The sequence below is a fragment of the Dendropsophus ebraccatus genome, chromosome 9 (genome assembly GCF_027789765.1).
Source record: "Dendropsophus ebraccatus isolate aDenEbr1 chromosome 9, aDenEbr1.pat, whole genome shotgun sequence".
NCBI classification, from domain to species: Eukaryota; Metazoa; Chordata; class Amphibia; order Anura; family Hylidae; genus Dendropsophus; species Dendropsophus ebraccatus.
The window spans coordinates 35108290-35131688 of record NC_091462.1 but is presented as its reverse complement, the minus strand read 5'-3'; the positions used below and the strand labels follow the sequence as shown (position 1 = coordinate 35131688).

At 42.2% G+C, this 23399-nt stretch overlaps 3 protein-coding genes across 7 annotated transcripts in view; 2 read left to right on the top strand and 1 right to left on the bottom strand.

The window, feature by feature from the left end:
- GPR155 (G protein-coupled receptor 155) overlaps positions 1 to 5102 on the top strand; it is a 43228-nt gene extending 38126 nt beyond the window's left edge. For 2 of the 3 annotated variants that reach the window (XM_069982959.1, XM_069982960.1), the window contains exon 16: positions 1377 to 5102. In XM_069982959.1, the coding sequence (XP_069839060.1) occupies positions 1377 to 1599 (223 nt within the window). In that variant the 3' untranslated portion in view covers positions 1600 to 5102. Of the gene's footprint in view, positions 1 to 1323 lie in introns of all 3 variants that reach the window. The other variant, XM_069982963.1, reaches the window with a different exon arrangement.
- Positions 5103 to 7893: 2791 nt separating this feature from the next.
- On the bottom strand, positions 7894 to 21455 carry SCRN3 (secernin 3). 3 transcript variants are annotated; one of them, XM_069982967.1, is made up of 8 exons: positions 21241 to 21455; positions 15426 to 15595; positions 12585 to 12766; positions 12305 to 12504; positions 11979 to 12191; positions 10918 to 11080; positions 9158 to 9338; positions 7894 to 8209 (listed from the first exon to the last, which is right to left on the bottom strand). In XM_069982967.1, exons 2-8 carry the CDS (start codon positions 15579 to 15581, stop codon positions 8063 to 8065), a joined length of 1242 nt encoding a protein of 413 aa, XP_069839068.1. In that variant the 5' UTR covers positions 15582 to 15595; positions 21241 to 21455; the 3' UTR covers positions 7894 to 8062. The 3 variants fall into 3 exon arrangements, with proteins under 3 accessions (XP_069839068.1, XP_069839066.1, XP_069839067.1); XM_069982965.1 differs by lacking the exon at positions 21241 to 21455 and adding an exon at positions 21085 to 21187; XM_069982966.1 differs by lacking the exon at positions 21241 to 21455 and adding an exon at positions 21116 to 21184.
- The window catches only part of CIR1 (corepressor interacting with RBPJ, CIR1), a 30077-nt gene continuing 27935 nt past the window's right edge, over positions 21258 to 23399 (top strand). The window contains exon 1 of the mRNA XM_069982964.1: positions 21258 to 21504. Coding sequence (XP_069839065.1) covers positions 21433 to 21504 — 72 coding nt within the window. The 5' untranslated portion in view covers positions 21258 to 21432. The remainder of the gene's footprint in view (positions 21505 to 23399) is intronic.

Below are 23399 nucleotides of genomic sequence, written 5' to 3'. Positions count from 1 at the left end.
CACCATTAGCTTGGGATTTGTAAGGAATGATGATGTATATTTGAATATAGTACAAAAACAAATACTTGAGACTTGATCCCTTATAGGAATCTAGAGCTGTTATAATAGACTCTATTTGTAAACTATATGGCACTGTAATTCTGGTGCATTTTTGCAATAGCACATCCACACCACTGCCCCATTTCAAAGGAGAAGTCCACCAGGAAGGGGTGGGGTGGGGGGACATAATAAAGTATGCTTACCGGACCTTGTACCTGTGCTGCGCCACATCACTGGTCTCCCGTACCCTGCCAGCTGTCATTTTCTCCCAAAGTATGTCACAAAAGGGTCAGATTTAGCCAACTCAGCCTATCGGGGACTGCAATGGTGTCCTGCCCCAGTCACTGACTGGCTGAGCAGGGCATCCATCTGCAGGGTCTTGACATAGCAGGAGGGGAGATATAAAGACTGTCAGAGAGGGTCCAGGAGCGGGATGCGGCGCTGCATGGGAACCAGGACAGGTAAATGTACGCCCTTTGTTATATTCCTCCACCCGCTTGACTTCTCCTGTAGGAACTGTGTAATAATCAGTTCTGGGACTAGTCACTTTAATGGATACAGTTGTAACCAGTTATTAAGTATTATTGGAGCATATCAAAAGTAGAGATGAGCAAATTTACAGTAGGAACAAAGCCAATCGCCTGGTTTCCCAGGACTGGATCCATCTTTTTCCAACACCTGGGGAGGAGTGGCAGGGAGCCGAGCAGACCTCAAAGCCCACAGCCTGATGAGCAGAATGCTGATAGGGACAGAGCGCTTCACTTTGTTCCTACAGTAAATCCACACAGATTTTAATTTTTTATTTTTTTGCAAAAAATGCTCCACCCCTGTCCTCAGGTTGTGTTAGGGCTTGCCTCCTTTCATTGCATTGGAACTGAGTTGCAGAACCATGCCCAAACTGTTTCTGTAAGAAAGAAGCCATGTTTTTCTAAGCCTGGATCACCCCTTTAAGTTCCATTGTGCACCTAGGTTCCTATTGATTGTATAGCCCAAGTCAGTCACTCGACACTACATAGTCGTCACTTCATGTTGTATCTCAGTGTAGTAGATCATTGGCCTCAATTGGTGACTGTTCAGCTGAAGAGCCACAAGTTGGAGGCCTCTGTCCTAAACACAGCTCCTACCAACAGTACATTTTGCTATTTCCACTTTGCTAGCATAGTATTTTGCTAGAATGACCCCCCATATAATAATCTCTAACCCAATGGTGAGCTCTCCTAACATGCTTATATCATGCTGTCCTGTTTCCTTCCTGTTTCCCTCTACCTGCTGACAAATACACAGCGCTGGTACAAGGCTTACAGAGCATATGGGTGAATCATTCCTTTGACATACAGGTGTGGTCCCAGGGCTTCAGGAGCCATCTTCTTGGGCTCAGATTTGGTGAGCTGGCTTGTTGAGGTTGGACTGACATCAGACCGCGGGGAAGCAGTAAGATACGGAGAGAGACTGCTGAAAGGAGGGGTCATCCAACATATCACTGATGAGTTTGAGTTTCGAGATGAAAACCTTTACTACCGCATGTTGAAGACAAAGCAACTTCCTTCCTACCACCGATGACCCATTCATGATTTTGCTCCCATCATCCTAAAGAAGATACCACCTTCCTTGCATCTATAAAGCCATATATATAAAACTCAGCAGCTTCTAAGAGTTGCCTATGCAATGCTGCAAAGTCTGGGTGGGCTACAGAATGGAAAGTTATCCCATGACCTCGAGTTAGTGAGTCGCTACCATCCCGCAGTAAGAAGCTATTCTATATTGAGTTGATATGCACAGACTTCATCTTGTTTTCTTGCTCAGGACCAAACCCAACATTTTACCATAATTTATTATTTTTATTTCTCACAGGCTGACATTTGTATTTTGCATGCTGATTTAAGACCTGGTATGTTGTCGAACATTGTATTATAACAAATCCTAATCTCTGCTAATGCCATCAGGGAAAGTGCAATGTAAAAGCTCATGTATTTTTTTTTCCCCATATGGCGTCATATGGATGTGCATCTATGTACAATATTTATTAACGTTTTGCTGTATTTAGTTTTTAAATGGGGCCTTGCGACTCTCAACCGAGGCAGGACTCCGCTACTGCCACTGACTGGCTGAGCGAGGCTTTGGTTCCCTGCACAGAATAGGAAGGGGCCGGTTTCGGAGCAGAGGATAGGGGCCGGGGAGGTAGGTGCATGTTATGTTCAACCACCCCCTCTCCGTCCCTTTTGAAAAAAAAAAGAAAAAAAGTCTGAGCCCAGACTTCTCTCACAAACCTCACATACAGCATGAACTCTCACTCGGTGAAGGGGGCTAAATCTGTTCTTTGTGGAAGTATTTTGCAAGAAGCTAGCCATAGAATGATCTCTATGGAGACTGCCCAAAATATGTTATAGATACCTTGATATCAGTATTAAAAAATATGGCTTACAATAAAGCAACATGACATCTACAGTATTTAGGTGTTAGTGCCAATTCCCTGATGAAAGGAGTATAGGTCTGTAGTTTTCTCTGCATTGGATGTATTCTACCCAGGATGCAACACTGCTGTTGGTAAAATGAGATGTGTACCACATGCGTATATGTAAAGGAGGGCACGTGGTATTTTAAGTAAAGTAATTTACATCACTGTACTTTCTGCTCCATGGATCTAATCCCTTCCTTGTTACTTTAATATATTTAATTTAACTTAATGCATCAATTTAAACCAAGTTTTCTAAATGGCACAACTCTTTGTGTCAAGTTTAATTTCTGTCAAATAGCAAGCGGATCAGAATCAATGTGTACTGAAATCTTTTTGAGAAAGTCGCCCCCATCTAAACCTGTTCTGTTACAAAACGAAGTGCATACTTAATAAGTGCCATTCTTTATTTATGACAATGTCTGGAGGTTACACAGAGTTCCATTGTAACTTACCAGTACATGACCCATAGCCCTAATATCTGTATATATAGAAATAGAAGATAATGAAATATTTATTGTAATGCAATTCTCAGAAGGAAGTAGAGATACAACCCCTGGATATCCTTATATTTATTACACTGGGAATATAAACTGTTGTTAAATGAAGAAAAAAGAAAAAACCTTTTTAGTTTGCTAGGGTCTGATTGTTCAGACCGCGAACGATCAGAAGAGCGAGGTGGCAAAAAGTCCATGCGACGCATGTTCACTCCCAACTCTGTCCTTTTCCAGCTTGGTTAGTTCCATAGATTTACATTATGTGGCCATCCAGCTCACATAAAACAAAGCCAGGAGAGAACATGCTGAGGACGCAAGAGTCAATGGGAGGAAAATAAACTTTTTTTTTTTATTATTATTTGTTGTGTTTTCCCCTAGATGAATGCACAGCTTATATTTTTGATTATTTGTTGCAGTTCTTCTTTGTGTTTTAAAGCTTCAATGCCTTTACTAATCAGTTTACACGCTGTCATGATGTGACAAGAGGCCCAAGCCAGCATTCTGATGTCACATTAAAACATCATTTAAAAAAAAAAAACCTTCAGTATGTTACGCATCTATGTCAAAAGTTCAGAGGGCTGAGTTCTCAGTGCCGAGACCCCCCCCTCCCCCCCCCCCCCAGTGATCTCTAGATGTAGTCAGGATACATATGTTTTACTTCTCAGCCCTCTATATGTCTTATTATAGGAGCCTGGCTCTTATAATGTGACAGATTGATCACTAAGCTGGGACCCAACACACTCTGTGCTTCTCGTGGCTATGGCTAGAGATCGGGGGGGGGGGGGTGTCTCAGATAATCCTTCATATACATGCTCTATAGAGGTATATAAAGGTCCTAAAGCTGGTCTATTACCTTGGAACTCACCTTTTCCTGACAAGCCAAAATAAAGCTAAATTGTAATCCTATTGATGGATCATTACTTTATAGCAGTGCTTCTCAAACTTTTTCTACTGGAGCCTCACCCAACAGACCTAGGCAATGCCTGGGCCTCACCAGACTGACCAAGAGGGTGCCTGGGCCTCACTATCTGTAGTGAAAGTTTATTTAAAAGCTGAAAATAATGCTAGGGCTACCTTTCCCAAGTTCTAGATTCTAATAAAGCAAGTAATAATGTTGCTAAAATGTAGATAGTTGCAAACAGCAAAAGGACTGTGCAGATCACAGTAACTTTTGTGAAAACTGCCTCCCCAGCTGGGCCTCACCAACAACTAGGCCCGCCTCACAGTTTGAGAAGCACTGCTTTATAGGATAGAAGTATACCTTTAAAATTGTCACAACGAACAGAAAAGTCATCGATTGGACACCATTCCACTAGACACACATGAGATGATGGTGCTGTGCCACCAATCCTATAGTGACTTTGAAAACCAACTTATAGATTAGTTACAAATACCATTTCACAGCTGGTCAGAGTGGCGTATACTGCAACTTATACCTAGTAACTATACTAAACAGCCATTAAATTGACTTTGTGTGCATCACAATCTACTTAGATGTTGTCAAATGAAGCTACACCTCCACGGCCAAAGGTCAATATACAAAAACTGACATTTTTTTTCTGTCCATAATGCTGTCATCTCCGCTCAGTCACTTTTATTTGCATAAGTACCTGGAAAAGACTATGCTCTGTGTTTATTAGAGCAGACAATGTATAGTACACATCATAACAATGATTCCATTTACCGATCCTTTAAAAATAACTTGTGTTTTGGTATAGCATGTCAGAGGTTCGGGTCAGTCCAGGTTGTGGGAGTCACCACCTTGTAGTATCCATCATATGTAGATTCCTATAGACTCTGCTCAGTCACTTTTGACTCCCATGTTTTAAAAAAATATTTATATTCATGTAACATACATTACTATATTTTCATCACAGAGCGGGAACCTACCGATAAATGATACTAATGCTATGAGTCTCAAATTGTAAACACTGGGATTATTTAGCAGAGTGTACAATGTTACTATGACTTCTGTAACTGGGATAACAACTGGCCCCAGTGACATGGGACAAATTCATGTGTTCATTAATCTGGCTTGTGATTCATGTTAACATGGAGTAATTCATTGGATTTTATTTGCATTTTCTAGTAAATAAAATTCATGTGTCACATAATTGTCTGGTTTTGATTCAACTATTTGCTATGGGTTTTTACTGCCAGAATGAATCCGCTTTGGTAACTAAAAAACCAATACACTTAGAAAGGTTTGGGAGAAAAGCAACATTTCACCAAGATTTGGGGCATTAAAAAAAAAAAGTCAATGTAAATATTTTGCAGTGTGTAATGAGTGGATCTATAGTAAAATTCACCTTTCCAAAATCTAATGAATCAGCTGTCCATTCTTTTATTTAAAGGGAACCTGTCAGCCTGGCTGCCGCCCTGGTATTAACCCCTTCCTGGAAGTCCCGCTCCCAGCGCTGAGTAATTGCCAACCAAAGCAGTGCGCGGACATTATGCTAATCACTAGAGTTGAGTCCGACGTCCATAGAAAATGACTGCTCCAGTCATTTTCTATGGACATTAGACTCCTCTCTAGTGATTAGCATAACGCCCACGGGTGGCAATTTCTCCGCGACGGGAGCAGGTCCAGGAGCAGGATTCCAGGAAGGGAAGTATCCGGGGCTCCACCGGGGGGATAAGTCCTCTTTAAGTCCAGAATGAGACTGTTGTACTGTCTCGCAGTAGATTTCTCAGGGGGAACAGAAAACTGAGGCTATATTCACGTGTCTTTTTTTAGGTAAAATACCAGTCATTGTTTGATAATAACTGCCGTAAATGTACCTTACCGACGGTCGTCATTGTAAAATAATGGCTATCATATTTCATAAAAAGACTGTGTGAACATAGCCTTAGACTATAAACAAATGAATAGTAGAAACTGCTGCTAAGTGACAGCAAAAGGCAAACAAGTATATTGTTGGTTTAATACCTTCTGCTTTAAAGGGGAACTCCAGGTAGAGGTTTAAAAAAATGAAACTTCTGCAGAAGCATAACGCATTATTTATCTATTGCAGTTTTGAAACTACCAAAAATCCATTTGTTTTGTTTTTTTTTGGGGGGGGGGGGAGGGGGGGTTGTTTTGTTTTGTGTTTCTGCACTTCCTGGTTGAGCAGTTGTACACAGGACTACAGGTTCCAGAATGCAAAGCTTTCCCTCAGCTGTTCATCACAGTCCCCCACCCTGCACATTCCCCACCAAAAATCTATTGCAGAACATCTAGGTTGTGTTCACACATTGCAGTTTTATTGCGTTACTGAATTATTTGCAGTACTTTATCATTTCATTGTTGTCCCACCCACACAGCACCCTGTATTCTCTACCTGTAACCCCACACTGTATTCTCTACATGTAACACTACATAGCACGCTGTATTCTCTACCTGTAATGCTAATATTGGAATAAAGTAAAGAAGTTTTTTTTTCACGCACATATTAAGATCAAGCATCTTTTATCTTTGAAGTTGAGCCCCACAATAAGGCTTTGATTTTCTCTGCTGTTTAGCATCATTTACTTGTGTTACTACATCATTTGTGAATACGCTGCAGTACTGCAATGACACTCCAACATGTGTGAACATAGCCCTAATTTCACAGCACAATCAGGGAAATCAGTGCAACACCTGCTTCTGGCCGGTCAGAGATGGTGAATCGCTCAGGGGATTGGGGGATCCAGCCAAGCCTCCTGGGACATCACGCCCTGCCCCGTCTGCATCATCAGCCTGTCCTCAGCAAACACACACAATGTGAGGCGGAGGCCTGGAATATTTGTCTCCTAAGGGGGGAGAGCAGTGGGAGCAGGAGACAATGTGAATTGGCACAGAGGCCATTTTTCTTCACTTCCTGGATTTCTATCAGCTACCAGTGTGCCAGAACCGTACAGATACGGTAATACATTGTATAGACACATCTGTATAACTTTTAATGTACTTTTAAAAAAAAACAAGTTTTCCTTATCCGGAGTTTCCCTTTAACATAGACAAAATCCTGAGTGATTCTGGGACATGTAGTTGGATGATCACAATTCAGGTTATTAGTTTAGTAATCAAGTATAAATATATAAGGGGGCAAAACAGCGATCTCCACCATGATTTATGCTCAGCAAAGCATCTGTAATACGGCGCCGTCCAAATAGTTGTCTACATTATCCATGTGACATTATAGAACTCTGCCAGAGCAAACTGGCATGGTGTATTACAAGAGTTCATAAGGAGTTTGGGTGCATTGTTACTGTACACTGCAAGTAATGATCATAACTGGTATGGTGCCCAACTTACTGGGATTGCTGTTCATAGAAGGCGAACACTTAAAGGCCCATTTGATGTCTATGAGCAGCAGCTATATTGGCTAGGCTAGTAATCCATCAGAAGTTATCTACCAAAATCCTAAAAGTATAATATTTGACTAAGTCTGCTGTATCAATATTAAAAAAAAAAAAAAAGTATTTTGTTTAAGTCTGTCATTTGCACCCTTATAACCAGGTACTAAAGAGTTTTAGTCCTTAGGGCTCAATACAGTTTTCTGGAAGTGTCCCTTAAATCTGATGAAAATCTTTGCAAAATAAAGGTTTTCGAGTCGTCTTTCCAGGATTTAGATATCTTTTAATCACAACAAACATTTGGTAGAAGGTTTGATTATTGTAACACTGAAAAAAACTGGACTAAGGGGGTCACCAATAGAGATGATTGGTCAGAAAATCTTAGGTTCTATAGAACTCGAACCTTGTTGGGCCTGCATTTGATTCCTGATGCCTTCCCGATCCATGGGGAAGGAGGAGACAGCCCAGGTACCGCCTGGAATTCTGGGATTCAGCCTATTACCTAGGCTGAATCTCAGAATTCCAGGTGGTACCCGGGCTGTCTCCTCCTTCCCCACGGACCGGGAAGGCATCAGGAATCAAATGCTGCAGGTTCAACAAGGTTTGAGTTCTATAGAATCTAAGATTTTCCACTGTTCAATCATCTCTAGTCACCAATGACATCTCCAAAAGTTCATTACGGAAACATTTTTCCTGGCCAAGCAAAAACTGGAAGGTGGATGTTAGTGAAATGCCACAATACAACACTGGCTTATAAATTCTACTCATAAAGGTTCAGTTCCTCCTCAACGCAGCTGGAAAAGAGCATGGCCAGTCCTGAGCGGTCAATACTGCCATCTTTTAGGAAATGTTCTACCTCCTCAAGTTTCTTCTTTTCCAAATTCTTCATCTTTTTAAGAATTTCATTCTATAAAAAAAAAACAAAAAAAAACACACCCTCAGATTTCAAATGCATTGTACAATTTTGCTGCCCCCCCCCAAAAAAAATAAATAAAAAGTTTCAAGGTCAATTCACTAATTTTATTTTTTTTTTCCTTCAAATCAACTGGTGCCAAAGATTTGTAATTTACTTCAATTAAAAATATCTTAAGTTTTCTGGTACTTATCAGCTGCTGTATATCCTGCAGGAAGTGCTGTATTCTCTCCAGTCTGACACATTGCTCTCTGCTGCCGCCTCTGTACATGTCAGGAACTGTTCATAGCAGCAGCAAATTCCATGCTGAATGTATATTACCACAATTTTATATCTATATAATATACCGAATGTTATTCCTGTTGTTTCTAAACGTTATACTGTTGGCACTAAAGTCAGTGCTTATAGATTTTCTCTTTTGTAATTTGTTCTTAAAAAACCTAATAAAAACATTGAACCAGAAATCCTCTCCTGCTCTGGACAGTTCCTGACATGGACAGAGGTGGCAGCAGAGAGCACTGTGTCAGACTGGAAAGAATACTTCCTGCTGGACAGCTGATAAGTACTGAAAATAAGTATTGAAATCTATATAACTTTCTGACACCAGTTGGGTTTTAAAAACAATAAATGCCTTTAAGAAAATCTCTCCTGATCTCCAGACTGGAAAGAATACACCACCTCCTTCAGGACATAAAGCAGCTGATAAGTACTGAAAGACTGGAGATTTTTTAATAGAAGTGTCTCCGGCACTTTTTGCCACCAGTTTTATTTGAAGGAAAAAAAAAAGTGAACAACCCGTTTAAGCTTATTTCTGTAGGCTAAATTAAGATAAATGAGATAGTTGCTAAAATGTTTGCAACAAATCTGCCATGAGAATTCACCCTTGCAACACATCAATGTACCTACGTTTTTACTCGACCTAGATGTAATATTACTTTGTACCTGTGATGTCTCCATAGACATTAGGGCGTCTTCATGTTTCTTATATAGCTCATGTCTCCTGTCAGGCTTCGTTTGGAATCTTGGCTTCAATCTGACGGGATCTTCAGCACCAAGTGAGGGCGAAGCTGTTCTTACAAAGGGTTCAATCTCAGGCACAAAGATGAACGGCTTGAAAACAGATCTAGGAAAAATAAAATAGTTATATTGTAAGTAAAGATTGAGAAGTTTAGCTAAGTATATTTAAGTTGAGGGATCTGGTAAAGGGATATTCCCATCCCATAAAGTGAAGTCATATGATCCCCACCCTTTTAGAGAACTGAGGGGGGCACAGAGATGGTATAGCACTGTGCTGTCTTCTGCATTTTTTTCCTGCACAGCAGCATTGTCTGGCCACCCAACTGTGCGGATTACTACAGCCAGATCCATTCACTTTCCTATTCCTAGCTAGCGCAGCTAGGAAAAGGAGAGTTAATGGAGCTGGCTGTATTTCCCTGTAGTTGGGCACCACCGAACAGGGGACGTTGGTTAAGAAGGCCCAGTTCTAAACCATATTTATTCTCACAATCAGTAGCCAGTGATGATATATGCCATAACTTTCCTAAATGGAAACACTTCTATAAACATATAGATAGGAATTTTTACTGTAAAAGCAGTACCATTAAATGTTGTAGTTATTTTCAAAAAGGTTTTCCAAAGGTTTTATAAAGATGCAGAGTACTGATGTTATAATGAAAAGTAATGTTGGGCAAACGTGATGAAATTTCAGGTTCAGCAATATTCATCTGAACCCAAACACAGCATTTGACTCCCAGGGTCTGGAGAAGCTGGATATAGCTTATGGCTGTATTCATGTTTTCTAGGACTCCCTAGGGGGCATCCAACGTCTTCAGTTTGGGTTCAGATGAACGTTGCTGAACCTGAACTTTCAGCAAGTTTCTTCAACACTAATAAGTTTTACAAGTTACTTATATGTCTTACCTTCAAGAACTCTGCTTGGAGGCAGCGAGTTGATATAATTTACATGTAAAAACTAAAAAGTATATGAAGAAAAATGTATAAAGCATTTAGGCATAAATCAGTTTATTGGACCCTTACTGAAAGTATAGGATATTTTAGTGTGTTATTCTTGAGACCGTTTTACACAGATAGTTGCACTTGTATTCGTCTTTTTTACATTGTACTGCATCAAAAAAGTAAATGACTGACTGTTATTATTGGACAAGATTTTCCACTTTTTTTTCTTATAGAAGGAAAAGTCACACACATCATTTAAAGGAAATCTGTCAGCTGCAATTTACATTTCAAACTGCTAACTCTGTTAGATATAAGAAAAGGTATGGAGATTTATCAAATATGGTATAAAGTGAAACTGTCTCAGTTTCCCCTAACAACCAATCAGATTCCAGCTTTTATTTTCCAAAGAGTCTGTGAGGAATGAAAGGTGGAATCTGATTGGTTGCTAGGGGCAACTGAGCCAGTTTCACTTTACACCATCATGTTTGATAAATATCCCCCTATGTGTCTTCCTGATCTGTCTGTGGTTCTAGGATATAGTAAAATCAAACAGAGGAGGTATTCCAGGTTGCAGCTATTCTGTGCTTGGAAAAGCCTCTTTGACTCCTTGGAAAAAAAAAAAAAAAGAAATTGCTACATCATGGAAGCACAGCTGATGTAACAGCTATCTAACAGGGTCTGCAGATTGGAACATGAACTGCAGCTGACAGATTACTTTTAATTTCAGCTACCTACCGATGGCCTACCTGGCAGGGTCTGGAGTACCGGTGAAGAAGTGGCAGCATGGCTGGTTTGGATCCTGTGGAAGAATAGAGACCATGCTTCCAGTTGTCATAAATCCACCCTCCATGTTAATCCCACTTGGCTTGTCTGAGAGAATGTCCATCATAGTTTCAGCTGTCATGTTTCCTAAAAGATAAATCTGCTGAAGCTGCGAGTTCTCTCTTAGGGTCCATTTACACAGAAAGATTATCTGTCAAAAATTTGAAGCCAAAGCCAGAAAGAGACTATAAACAGTTCAGGTCATAAAGGAAAGCCTGAGATTTCTCCGTTCAAATTCATTCCTGGCTTTGGCTTCAAATCTATGGCAAATCTTTCTGTAAACGCACCCTTACACTCATCTCCAGTCTCCTGTATGCATACTGTTATACCAGAATTTACATCTGTAATGATATCAGCCTGTATAACATCAGTGCTGCACATAACATACCATTAAAGGAGAAGTCTAGCAAAATTTTTTATTAAAGTATTGTCCCCCGAAAGTTATACAAATCCACAATATGCACTTATTACGGGAAATGCTTATTAACTGCTTTTTCCCTGCACTTACTACTGCATCAAGGCTTCACTTCCTGAATAGAATGGTGATGTCACGACCCGACTCCCAGAGCTGTGCAGGCTGTGGCTGCGGGAGAGGATGATGGCAGAGGGATGCTCAGTGTCCCTCCAGTGCCCTATGTCCCTTAGTGTCCTCCTGCCATCATCCTCTCCAGCAGCCACAGCCCGCACAGCTCTGGGAGTCGGGTCACACCATCACCATTTTATCCAGGAAGTGAAGCCTTGATGCAGTAAGTGAAGGGGGAAAAAAGCACTTTATAAGCATTTCCTGTAATAAGTGTATATTGGCGATTTGTATAACTTTTGGGGGGCAATACAATACTTTAATAAAAACTTTAAATCAGACTTTTCCTTTAAGAACAGCTCTACATTGAGTAAGATGGAAAATGTATACACATTTTACCTACCAGAAATAGTAGCGTAACACACTGCTAAAAGTATCCCGACAAGACACTAGCCTGTAACTTGCCTTTATGTTTCCGGAGCAGTTTGTATCCTTCACAGAACCTGTCCCCGGATGATGAAGATCTCGATGGGTTGAAGTAGGAATACACAGCTGCAAAATTAAATTCTTTTCTTCCGTCCCACCAGCCTTTAGTCTTGGCATATTCTCTCATGGCAGGGTGTTCTCGATCAATCTTGGTGGTGATGGATAGGTTGTTGGATATATTCTTCATACCTTCTATTTAAAAAAAAATTAAAAAGGAAAAAAAAAAAAAAAAGTGTGTCAGGAAGAGTTCAACCTGACCTTGTATAGGTGGTTCACATACAGTCACCCATTAAATATAAGATTACCATCTACTTTCTCTGCAGCCCAGTACTGTCCAGCTGTCTCCAGTATCCAGGCTTCTTTCCTGTCCGCTATAAGGAAGCTGTTGTGATACGTAAAGGACATCGGACTCTCCATGCAGTTGCCCCCTTGACCATATTTTTCTAACAAACCAATGATCACATCCATTGCGCCTTCAGCTGTGTCTGCCCTCTCCAATCCTAACCTAGAGGGAACACAGATTCTTCAATAAAATCTTTATCCAGTCACGTAGTTATCAGCAGTAAGTTATTTTCTTTCCCCAACCTGACAAGATCCATGCCCAGAAGTGCCTCTCTATCATCGATTTCTTCTTTCCCCCAAACGGCTTCATTTCCGATACATACACCAAATTCATTGGCTCCCATTTCGGCTCCCCATAGCCAAGACGGGCGACTTAGAACTACTGCGTGGGTCTTCTCTGCTTGTTCAATTTCAATGTAAGTGCACTAGAAGAAAAATGAGTGAGAGGTGTAAATAATAGCTATTGCACAGAATGAATACAGCGGCAACCCTCTTCTATTCCAGGGGTAGGGAACCTTGGCTCTCCAGCTTTACTGGCAAGTAGTGAGGAGTAAACTTGCCCAAAGTTCGGCAGTGTTCACCCAAAAGCTTTTCATTTCACTCCCATGTCTGGAAAAGTTTGGAAACAGGCTGCTCCCATGTTTTCCTGGCAACCCTAGGACTGCATCCAACTTCTCCAGCTGCCAGGCATCAAATGCCCAGCCTTTGGGTGAACACTGACAAATTTTTGGCAAGTTTGCTCATAACTACTGGCTGCTGAATTCATTCTCTGCAATAGCTATACTCGAATGGACTTGAGCACCATCGTATTATATCAGATGCACCACAGTCATTTGTTGGTCACTGTTCACCCCATCAGGACCATCCAGAGTGCCCCTTTCAGAACATAATAATTGCTTAAGGGCCCTATTCCACAGGAACGATAATCGCTCGGTGGAATAGAATAGTGTCATCGGCTGATTGTTCATTTAGGGCCAGACCTAAAATCCTCGTTCCCCCATCGCGCATCGCTACGGTGGAATAGCGGTGTGCGGCGGGCGAGCGACGATTTGAGAAGCACAATACATTACCTGCAGGGCTTCTCCTCCGCTCTGTCTTCCTCCCCGGGTCCCACGCGCTCTAGCTTCAGAATGGCCCTCAATCATCGGGCCGTGGAATAGGCCCAGTAAACGAGCGGCGATCTAGCAGATCTGCGCTAGTTTACATCGTTGATCGGGCCCTGCTCGGCCCGTGGAATAGGGCCCTATGGCTGGGTTCACACTGCATTTTTGCAGTTTGTTTAATCCGTGTGTGTACACTAAAGAAAAAAAAATAATCAGTTTTTATCCATTTTTATATAATGGAGGTCAAGGGAAAAACAGATCCAAACGCGTGCACTCAATTGCATCTATTTTTTCTTCCCAATAAACAAACTGCAAAAATACAGTGTGAACCCAGCCTAAGGGCCCTATTCCACCGGGCGATTATCGTTAGCATAATCTTTAACGATCTCAAACGACCGCTATTGCGAAAGACCTGAAAATGTTCACTCATTTCCATGGAACGATAATCGTTACTTATGATCGTATTTCCGATCGTTTTTTCTTCGCTATTGCGTTCGTATCTACTGCGAACGACGTCTTATTCAATGCGAACAATTTGCGAACAAGCAACAATAAAAATAGGTCCAGGTCTTATAAAGCAATCAACGATTTCTCATTCGGTCGTTAATCATAGAGATGAGCGAACCAGGTTTGGGTTAGAGTCGATCCGAACACGAACGTTCGGTATTTGATTAGCGGGGGCTGCTGAACTTGGATAAAGCTCTAAGGTTGTCTGGAAAACATGGATACAGCCAATGACTATATCCATGATTTCCACATAGCCTTAGGGCTTTATCCAACTTCAGCAGCCACCGCTAATCAAATGCCGAAAGTTCAGGTTCGGATGGACTCGAGCATGCTCCAGGTTCGCTCATCTCTAGTTAATCGTTAACTGCATTTCAACCAAACGATTATCGTTTAGATTCGAACGATTTAACGACAATCGTCTGGTGGAATAGGGCCCTAAGGCTAGAGATGGCAACAGATCGCAATTATATCACACAAACAAAATATTTGTGCAGTCGGAGCCATGACAAGCACACACTATATACATTGAGGTAAGTTGTGAGCAACTTGCAACTAAAAGTCTGATTTTGGGCAACTATGACAAAGCTTGAAAGTCAGCACGCATAAGCTTAGTTTCCCCAACATGTACTGATGGGACAATGCCTGCCCACACATATTAGGCCGTTAGCTTTTCATCCAAAACATTTATGCTTAAAGGGAATCTGTACCGGCATGTAGCCGCCCCCAAACCGCTGGTACCACGTTGTAGAGGTCTTCAAACTTTGTCTGCTTCAGGGGTCAGCCTTTCTCCCGGTGCCCATATTTTGAAGAAAGACTACTTTAATTGCTGGAGCTGGGCGGGGAGTCAATCTACAGCACCTCTCTCCCCGCCTCTATCCAACCCAGGGGAGATTGAATCCCTGCACCGCAGCAATAAAAGTAGTTTTTCTTTAAAATACCAGCACCAGGAGAAAGGCTGACCCCCGAACCAGACACAGCGTTAGGACCTCTACAATGTGGTACTGACAGTTTGGGGGCAGCTACATGCCGGTACAGATTCACTTTAAAGCTTTCTTGCCTGTGTATCTGCATTATCTCCTTATAGCACTTGCATTTAAAAATCTGAACTCATTCAGTACTTATCAGCTGCTGTATGTCCTGCAAGAATTGGTGTATTCTTTCCTGTCTGACACAGTGCTCTCTGCTGCCGCCTCTGGACAGTTCCTGACATGGACAGAGCAGTAGAGTTTTTCTAGGGATTTGTTACTACTCTGGACAATTCCTGTCATGAACTGAGGTGGCAGCCGGGACCATTGTGTCAAACAGGAGAGAATACACCGCTTCCTGCAGGACATACGGCAGCTGATAAGTACTGGAAAAGTGGAGGTTTTTAAACAGAAGTAAATTACAGATCTATATAACTTTCTGACACCTGTTGATCTAAAAGAAAAAAAAGAATGTCCCTTTAAAACGAATAGGCAAAGTTTTGCTCTACCTCTAGTTTTTCTCCTGGTTCATAAGATCGGCCTTGAAAATACACAACCTCCTGGACTTCATCACTTGGTCTGTCTGAGTTTTTCCCAAAAATAATTCTGTTGCCAACAGTTGCAGGTGGAAGAGCAACAAAGGTGTCGCAGGAGCAGGGTTCCATGCCGGAGCTGAGGTCTGAGGGTAGAAATACTATATATCAGTACTGTATTGCTTAAGATCCTGCTCCTAGAGTCTGTTCACAGTTTTTTTTTTCATGCTGTTTTTGAATAGATGCCATGAATAAAGACTGACTGTTCTCTCTCTTAAAGTGTCACTGTCGTGTATACATATATATTATTATTTTTTTTACAGAAATCAATAGTACAGGTGATTTTAAGAAACTTTGTAATTGGGTTTATTAGGCAAAAAGACTTTCCCCAGCCCCCCCCCCTCTCTCTCTCTCTCTCTCTCTCTCTCTCTCTCTCTCTCATCCACTGCTCATTATCAGGAAATGTCGACTCTTTTACATCAGACACGTCCTGTGTAATCTATGGAGAGGGGAGATAAGTCGCCAGCAGAGAGCAGAGAACAAAGGATTACACAGCGGGAACTGTGTGAAAACCTGTATTCAGAGGTCAGATAGGTCAGTGCTGACTGCAGGAGGAGACACCCCGGTGATGTAGCTGTAAATTAACTCTTTGTTGTCCTGTTTTTGTGCCTCATCTCCCTCAACCCCTCCCCTCTCCATAAGAGAACCATGAAGACCGGGGGGAGAGCTTCAAACTGCTTTTTCACGATAAAAAAAACCCCAAACCCTAATAAACCCAATTACAAAGTTTCTTTAAATCTCCTGTACTTTTGATTTCTGCAAAAAAAAATATATATATATATATTAAATGAAAGTGACACTTTAAACCCAGTTTGGGATAGAAACCTTAACACGTGAACACACCCCTATTCATGTTCCTTTTTTTTTTTTTTTTTTTTTTTTTTACAGCCAACCCGCAGTCCATCAAAGCTCAGCATATATATATTTCAGCATCAGTCTTCTGCATTGTTTTCCAGAATCATAAAGCTTAGGCTCCCATGACTTTTTGTAAATACATTAATGCTAATGAGACAAGATGAAAGGCCTAATAGTATACAAGTCTACACTAGCTGTAAGCAGCAAATAGGTGGCACATTGTAGCAGGGTAGGCTTTGTAAAGATTGAATTAAACTTTCATTGGTCTCTCCTGCCATCTGCTGGTGAATTGTAACACTGCAGTTTCACTAAATAGAAGTCTGTACTAACCTTTTTTTTATTTAATGCCCCCCCCCCCCCCTCCACACACACACAAACAATGCTATATACATTGAGGCTGGGTTCACACTACGTATAGTTCAGTCAGTATTGTGGTCCTCATATTGCAACCAAAACCAGGAGTGGATAAAAACACAGAAAGGATCTGTTCACACAATGATGAAATTGAGTGGATGGCCGCCATTTAATTCCAAATATTTGCTGTTATTTTAAAACAACGGCTGTTATATTGAAATAATGGCCGTTATTTACTGTTATATGGCGGCCATCCACTCAATTTCAACATTGTGTGAACAGATCCTTTCTGTGTTTTTAATCCACTCCTGGTTTTGGTTGCAATATGAGGACCACAATACTAACTGAAATATAGGTAGTGTGAACCCAGCCTCAAAATGTATAGTTCTCCTATATGCACATGTTACATTCTCTAGTACAGTGTACCCAAACCTGTGGCTGTTTCAGAAATACAGGTTGGAGAGCACTGCACTGCTGCATGAGTGATACAGCTGTATACATGCACAGCTCTGCTGCTTAATAGAAATATACACCGCTCTTTGGTATGAAGTACAGGCAGCATTACTCTCCTAAACACATTATATACTCTTCTATATACACATACACACACACACACACACACAATTCCACCACAGACATTACATACTCTGCTGTGTAAATATTACATACACAGCTCTGCTACATACACTAATACTCTGCTGTATACACACATTACATACACATCTTATATACTCTGCTGTATACACATAACATACACAGCCCTGCTGCACACATTACATACACAGCCCTGCTGCACAGTATATACTCTGCTATATACACACACATTACATACACAGCCCTGCTGCACACATTACATACACAGCCCTGCTGCACACATTACATACACAGCCCTGCTGCACACATTACATACACAGCCCTGCTGCACACATTACATACACAGCCCTGCTGCACACATTACATACACAGCCCTGCTGCACACATTACATACACAGCCCTGCTGCACACATTACATACACAGCCCTGCTGCACACATTACATACACAGCCCTGCTGCACACATTACATACACAGCCCTGCTGCACACATTACATACACAGCCCTGCTGCACACATTACATACACAGCCCTGCTGCACATTATATACACAGCCCTGCTGCACATTATATACTCTGCAGCAGGGCTGTGTCTGTAATGTGTATATAGCAGAGTATATACTGTGCAGCAGGGCTGTGTCTGTAATGTGTATATAGCAGAGTATATACTGTGCAGCAGGGCTGTGTCTGTAATGTGTATATAGCAGAGTATATACTGTGCAGCAGGGCTGTGTCTGTAATGTGTATATAGCAGAGTATATAATGTGCAGCAGGGCTGTGTATGTAATGTGTGTATATAGCAGAGTATATACTGTGCAGCAGGGCTGTGTCTGTAATGTGTATATAGCAGAGTATATAATGTGCAGCAGGGCTGTGTATGTAATGTGTGCAGCAGGGCTGTGTATGTAATGTGTGTGTATATAGCAGAGTATATACTGTGCAGCAAGGCTGTGTATGTAATGTGTATATAGCAGAGTATATAGTGTGCAGCAGGGCTGTGTATGTAATGTGTGCAGCAGGGCTGTGTATGTAATGTGTGTATATAGCAGAGTATATACTGTGCAGCAGGGCTGTGTCTGTAATGTGTATATAGCACAGTATATACTCTGCTATATACACACATTACATACACAGCCCTGCTGCACACATTACATACACAGCCCTGCTGCACACATTACATACACAGCCCTGCTGCACAGTATATACTGTGCTATATACACACATTACATACACAGCCCTGATACACACATTACATACACAGCCCTGCTGCACATTATATACTCTGCTATATACACACATTACATACACAGTCCTGCTGCACACAATATATACTCTGCTATATACACACATTACATACACAGCCCTGCTGCACACATTACATACACAGCCCTGCTGCACACATTACACACACAGCCCTGCTGCACAGTATATACTCTGCTATATACACACACATTACATACACAGCCCTACTGCACACATTACATACACAGCCCTGCTGCACACATTACATACACAGCCCTGCTGCACACATTACATACACAGCCCTGCTGCACACATTACATACACAGCCCTGCTGCACACATTACATACACAGCCCTGCTACACACATTACATACACAGCCCTGCTACACACATTACATACACAGCCCTGCTACACACATTACATACACAGCCCTGCTACACACATTACATACACAGCCCTGCTACACACATTACATACACAGCCCTGCTACACACATTACATACACAGCCCTGCTACACACATTACATAAACAGCCCTGCTGCACACATTACACACACAGCCCTGCTGCACATTATATACTCTGCTATATACACACATTACATACACAGTCCTGCTGCACACAATATATACTCTGCTATATACACACACATTACATACACAGCCCTGCTGCACACATTACATACACAGCCCTGCTGCACACATTACATACACAGCCCTGCTACACACATTACATACACAGCCCTGCTACACACATTACATACACAGCCCTGCTACACACATTACATACACAGCCCTGCTGCACACATTACATACACAGCCCTGCTGCACACATTACATAAACAGCCCTGCTACACACATTACATACACAGCCCTGCTACACACATTACATACACAGCCCTGCTGCACACATTACATACACAGCCCTGCTACACACATTACATACACAGCCCTGCTACACACATTATATACACAGCCCTGCTGCACACATTACATAAACAGCCCTGCTACACACATTACATACACAGCCCTGCTACACAGTATATACTCTGCTATATACACACACATTACATACACAGCCCTGCTGCACATTACATAAACAGCCCTGCTGCACATTATATACTCTGCTATATACACACATTACATACACAGCCCTGCTGCACACATTACATACACAGCCCTGCTGCACACATTACATACACAGCCCTGCTGCACACATTACATACACAGCCCTGCTGCACACATTACATACACAGCCCTGCTGCACACATTACATACACAGCCCTGCTGCACACATTACATACACAGCCCTGCTGCACACATTACATACACAGCCCTGCTACACACATTACATACACAGCCCTGCTACACACATTACATACACAGCCCTGCTACACACATTACATACACAGCCCTGCTACACACATTACATACACAGCCCTGCTACACACATTACATACACAGCCCTGCTACACACATTATATACACAGCCCTGCTGCACACATTACATAAACAGCCCTGCTACACACATTACATACACAGCCCTGCTACACACATTATATACACAGCCCTGCTGCACACATTACATACACAGCCCTGCTGCACATTATATACTCTGCTATATACACATTACATACACAGCCCTGCTGCACATTATATACTCTGCTATATACACATTACATACACAGCCCTGCTGCACATTATATACTCTGCTATATACACATTACATACACAGCCCTGCTGCACATTATATACTCTGCTATATACACATTACATACACAGCCCTGCTGCACATTACATAAACAGCCCTGCTGCACATTATATACTCTGCTATATACACACATTACATACACAGCCCTGCTGCACACATTACATACACAGCCCTGCTGCACACATTACATACACAGCCCTGCTGCACACATTACATACACAGCCCTGCTGCACACATTACATACACAGCCCTGCTGCACACATTACATACACAGCCCTGCTGCACACATTACATACACAGCCCTGCTGCACACATTACATACACAGCCCTGCTACACACATTACATACACAGCCCTGCTACACACATTACATACACAGCCCTGCTACACACATTATATACACAGCCCTGCTGCACACATTACATAAACAGCCCTGCTACACACATTACATACACAGCCCTGCTACACACATTATATACACAGCCCTGCTGCACACATTACATACACAGCCCTGCTGCACATTATATACTCTGCTATATACACATTACATACACAGCCCTGCTGCACATTATATACTCTGCTATATACACATTACATACACAGCCCTGCTGCACACATTACATACACAGCCCTGCTGCACAGTATATACTCTGCTATATACACATTACATACACAGCCCTGCTACACATTATCTTTGCAGCTTTTGGCAAACTACAAGGCGCAGCATATCAGAACATTCTGCAGCGTGCTGGGGCTTGTAGTTTCACAACAATAGTGCTCTCCAGCCTGGCCCCCCTGCCCATCCCTGCTGTCAGCCATTCCTACGCATCATGAAGTACAGGACTCCTCCGCTCACGCTCTGACACTTCACATAATCAAGGAGAGCCCAGGACTCGTCTCCTCCCTCGCATGTGACCAGTCACGTGATCTGGACCATCAAAGGTCCTTCAGAAGCTCGCAGTAACTAAAATAAAAAAAAACCTGACTCCGCCTCCTCCCCTGATCACGTGGCCGCGACGTCAACAAAGGTCCTTCAGCGGATTAGACTCTGGCTGTTCCCTCGAAGTGATGGAGTTGGTGTGTTATTAGCGCAGGTAGCGAGGCCAGAAGAGATCGTGCTCGTCCCATCTGTGTGTGCTGTGGACTGTCCTCCTCCGGGGAGAGCGTCTAACCATGGGGAAGTCATTTGCTAACTTCATGTGTAAGAAGGATTTCCATCCTGCCTCCAAATCCAACATAAAGAAGGTGAGAGTATGTGGGAGTCACACACTGCGGGTGTCAGGACTGTGGTGGGTGCGAACTGTAGCGTTATTTGTCATATGGAATACTCCTCTAATAAACAGACCCCGAGGCTGAAAACTAAGCACTTCCGGGTTATGTGGGATCACGTGACCTTTTTTTCCCGTCAGCTTCGAAATGGGTCATGTGATGTCTACATTCTATGACCACACAAACCAAGTGGCTGAGAGGGGGTCATGTGATACATCATGTGACTCATCTGGGCTCTTGGACATGGAAGGCTTGGGTATTGTCATTGTATTCCTAGATACATTGACCCCCCCCACCTGTGACTCTTCAGCTGCTGCAAAACTACAACTCCTGGGCATGATTGGAGTTGTAGTTTTGCAGCAGTTGTAGCCTATTCAGAACCAAAGAACCTATGCGCACTTGGTTGCATGTATATAGGGAGGCCCGGAGGAATAGCGGTCTAATCAAGGAGCTTGGAAGAGGTTTTAGAACCTTAAATTGCCACTGTTGTGTAATTTATTTTTATATTTTTTTTGCAGAAATCAATAGTACAGGCGATTTTAAGAAACTTTGTAATTGGGTTTATTAGGCGAAAAATTAGTTTTTATCATGAAAAAGCAGCTTGAAGCTCTCCCCCCTGTCTTCATGATTTTCTATGGAGAGGGGAGGGACTAACACAGGACAACAAAGAGTTAATCTACAGCTACATCGCCGGGCTATCTCCTCTGAAGTCAGCACTGAGCGCTCTGACCTATGAATACCAGCTTTCACACAGGTCCCGCTGTGTAATCCTTTGTTCTCTGCTCTGTGCTGGTGACTAATCTCCCTCCTCCCCCCTCCCCTCTCAATAGGTTAGACAGGGCTGGACTGATGTAAAAGAGTCTAGATTTCCTGATAATGAGCAGTGAAGGAGAGGGGAGGGGGAACCTGGGGAAAGTCTTTTTGAATGCAGATAATGGCATATTTGCCTAATAAACCAAGTACAAAGTTTCTTAAAATCCTGTGTACTATTTATTTCTGCAAAAAATAAAATATATATAAAAAATAAAACCAACAGTGACACTTTAAAAGGGGTTTTCCAGGTTTCCAACTATATATCTCAACTTTGACCCTAGTGCTGCAGCTGTCATATCTTTAGGTTGTCACTCCTGTGCTGTCCTGCTCAGCCAATCACCCAGGACGTCATTAGAAGAAAAAAGCAGCTGCATTGGTTAACACAAAGAAGGTGTGGACCATGCACAGCAAATACATTGTCCAGCCAATGACATAAGAGACTACATTGCACATGGAAAAAGACAACAAGATATGTCCCATGTAGTAACCGGCACACCATAGTAAATGCCTCATTGTAATGAATTGAAAATACACACAGACTCCTAAAATCAGTGAGAAATGCATAACAGTCCATGGGGGCCATTAAAAGGAGAAGTCTGGCAAAATTTTTATTAAAGTATTGTATTGCCCCCCAAAAGTTATCCAAATCACCAATATACACTTATTATGGGAAATGCTTAAGTGCTTTTTTCCCTGCACTTACTACTGCATCAAGGCTTCACTTCCTGGATAACATGGTGATGTCACTTCCTGCATAACATGGTGATGTCACTTTCTGGATAACTTGGTGATGTCACAACCCGACAACAAAGGAAGATGCTCAGTGTTCCCCCAGTGCCCTGTGTCCCTCAGTGTCCCTCTGCTATCATCCTCTCTAGCAGCCACAGCCCACACAGCTCTGGGAGTCGGGTCGGGACATCCCTGTGTTATCCAGGAGGTGACATCACCATGTTATCCAGGAAGTGAAGCCTTGATGCAGTATAAGTGCAGGGAAAAAACACTTTATAAGCATTTCCCGTAATAAGTGTCTACTACTCTTCTGGCCGGCCCGGGCCTCA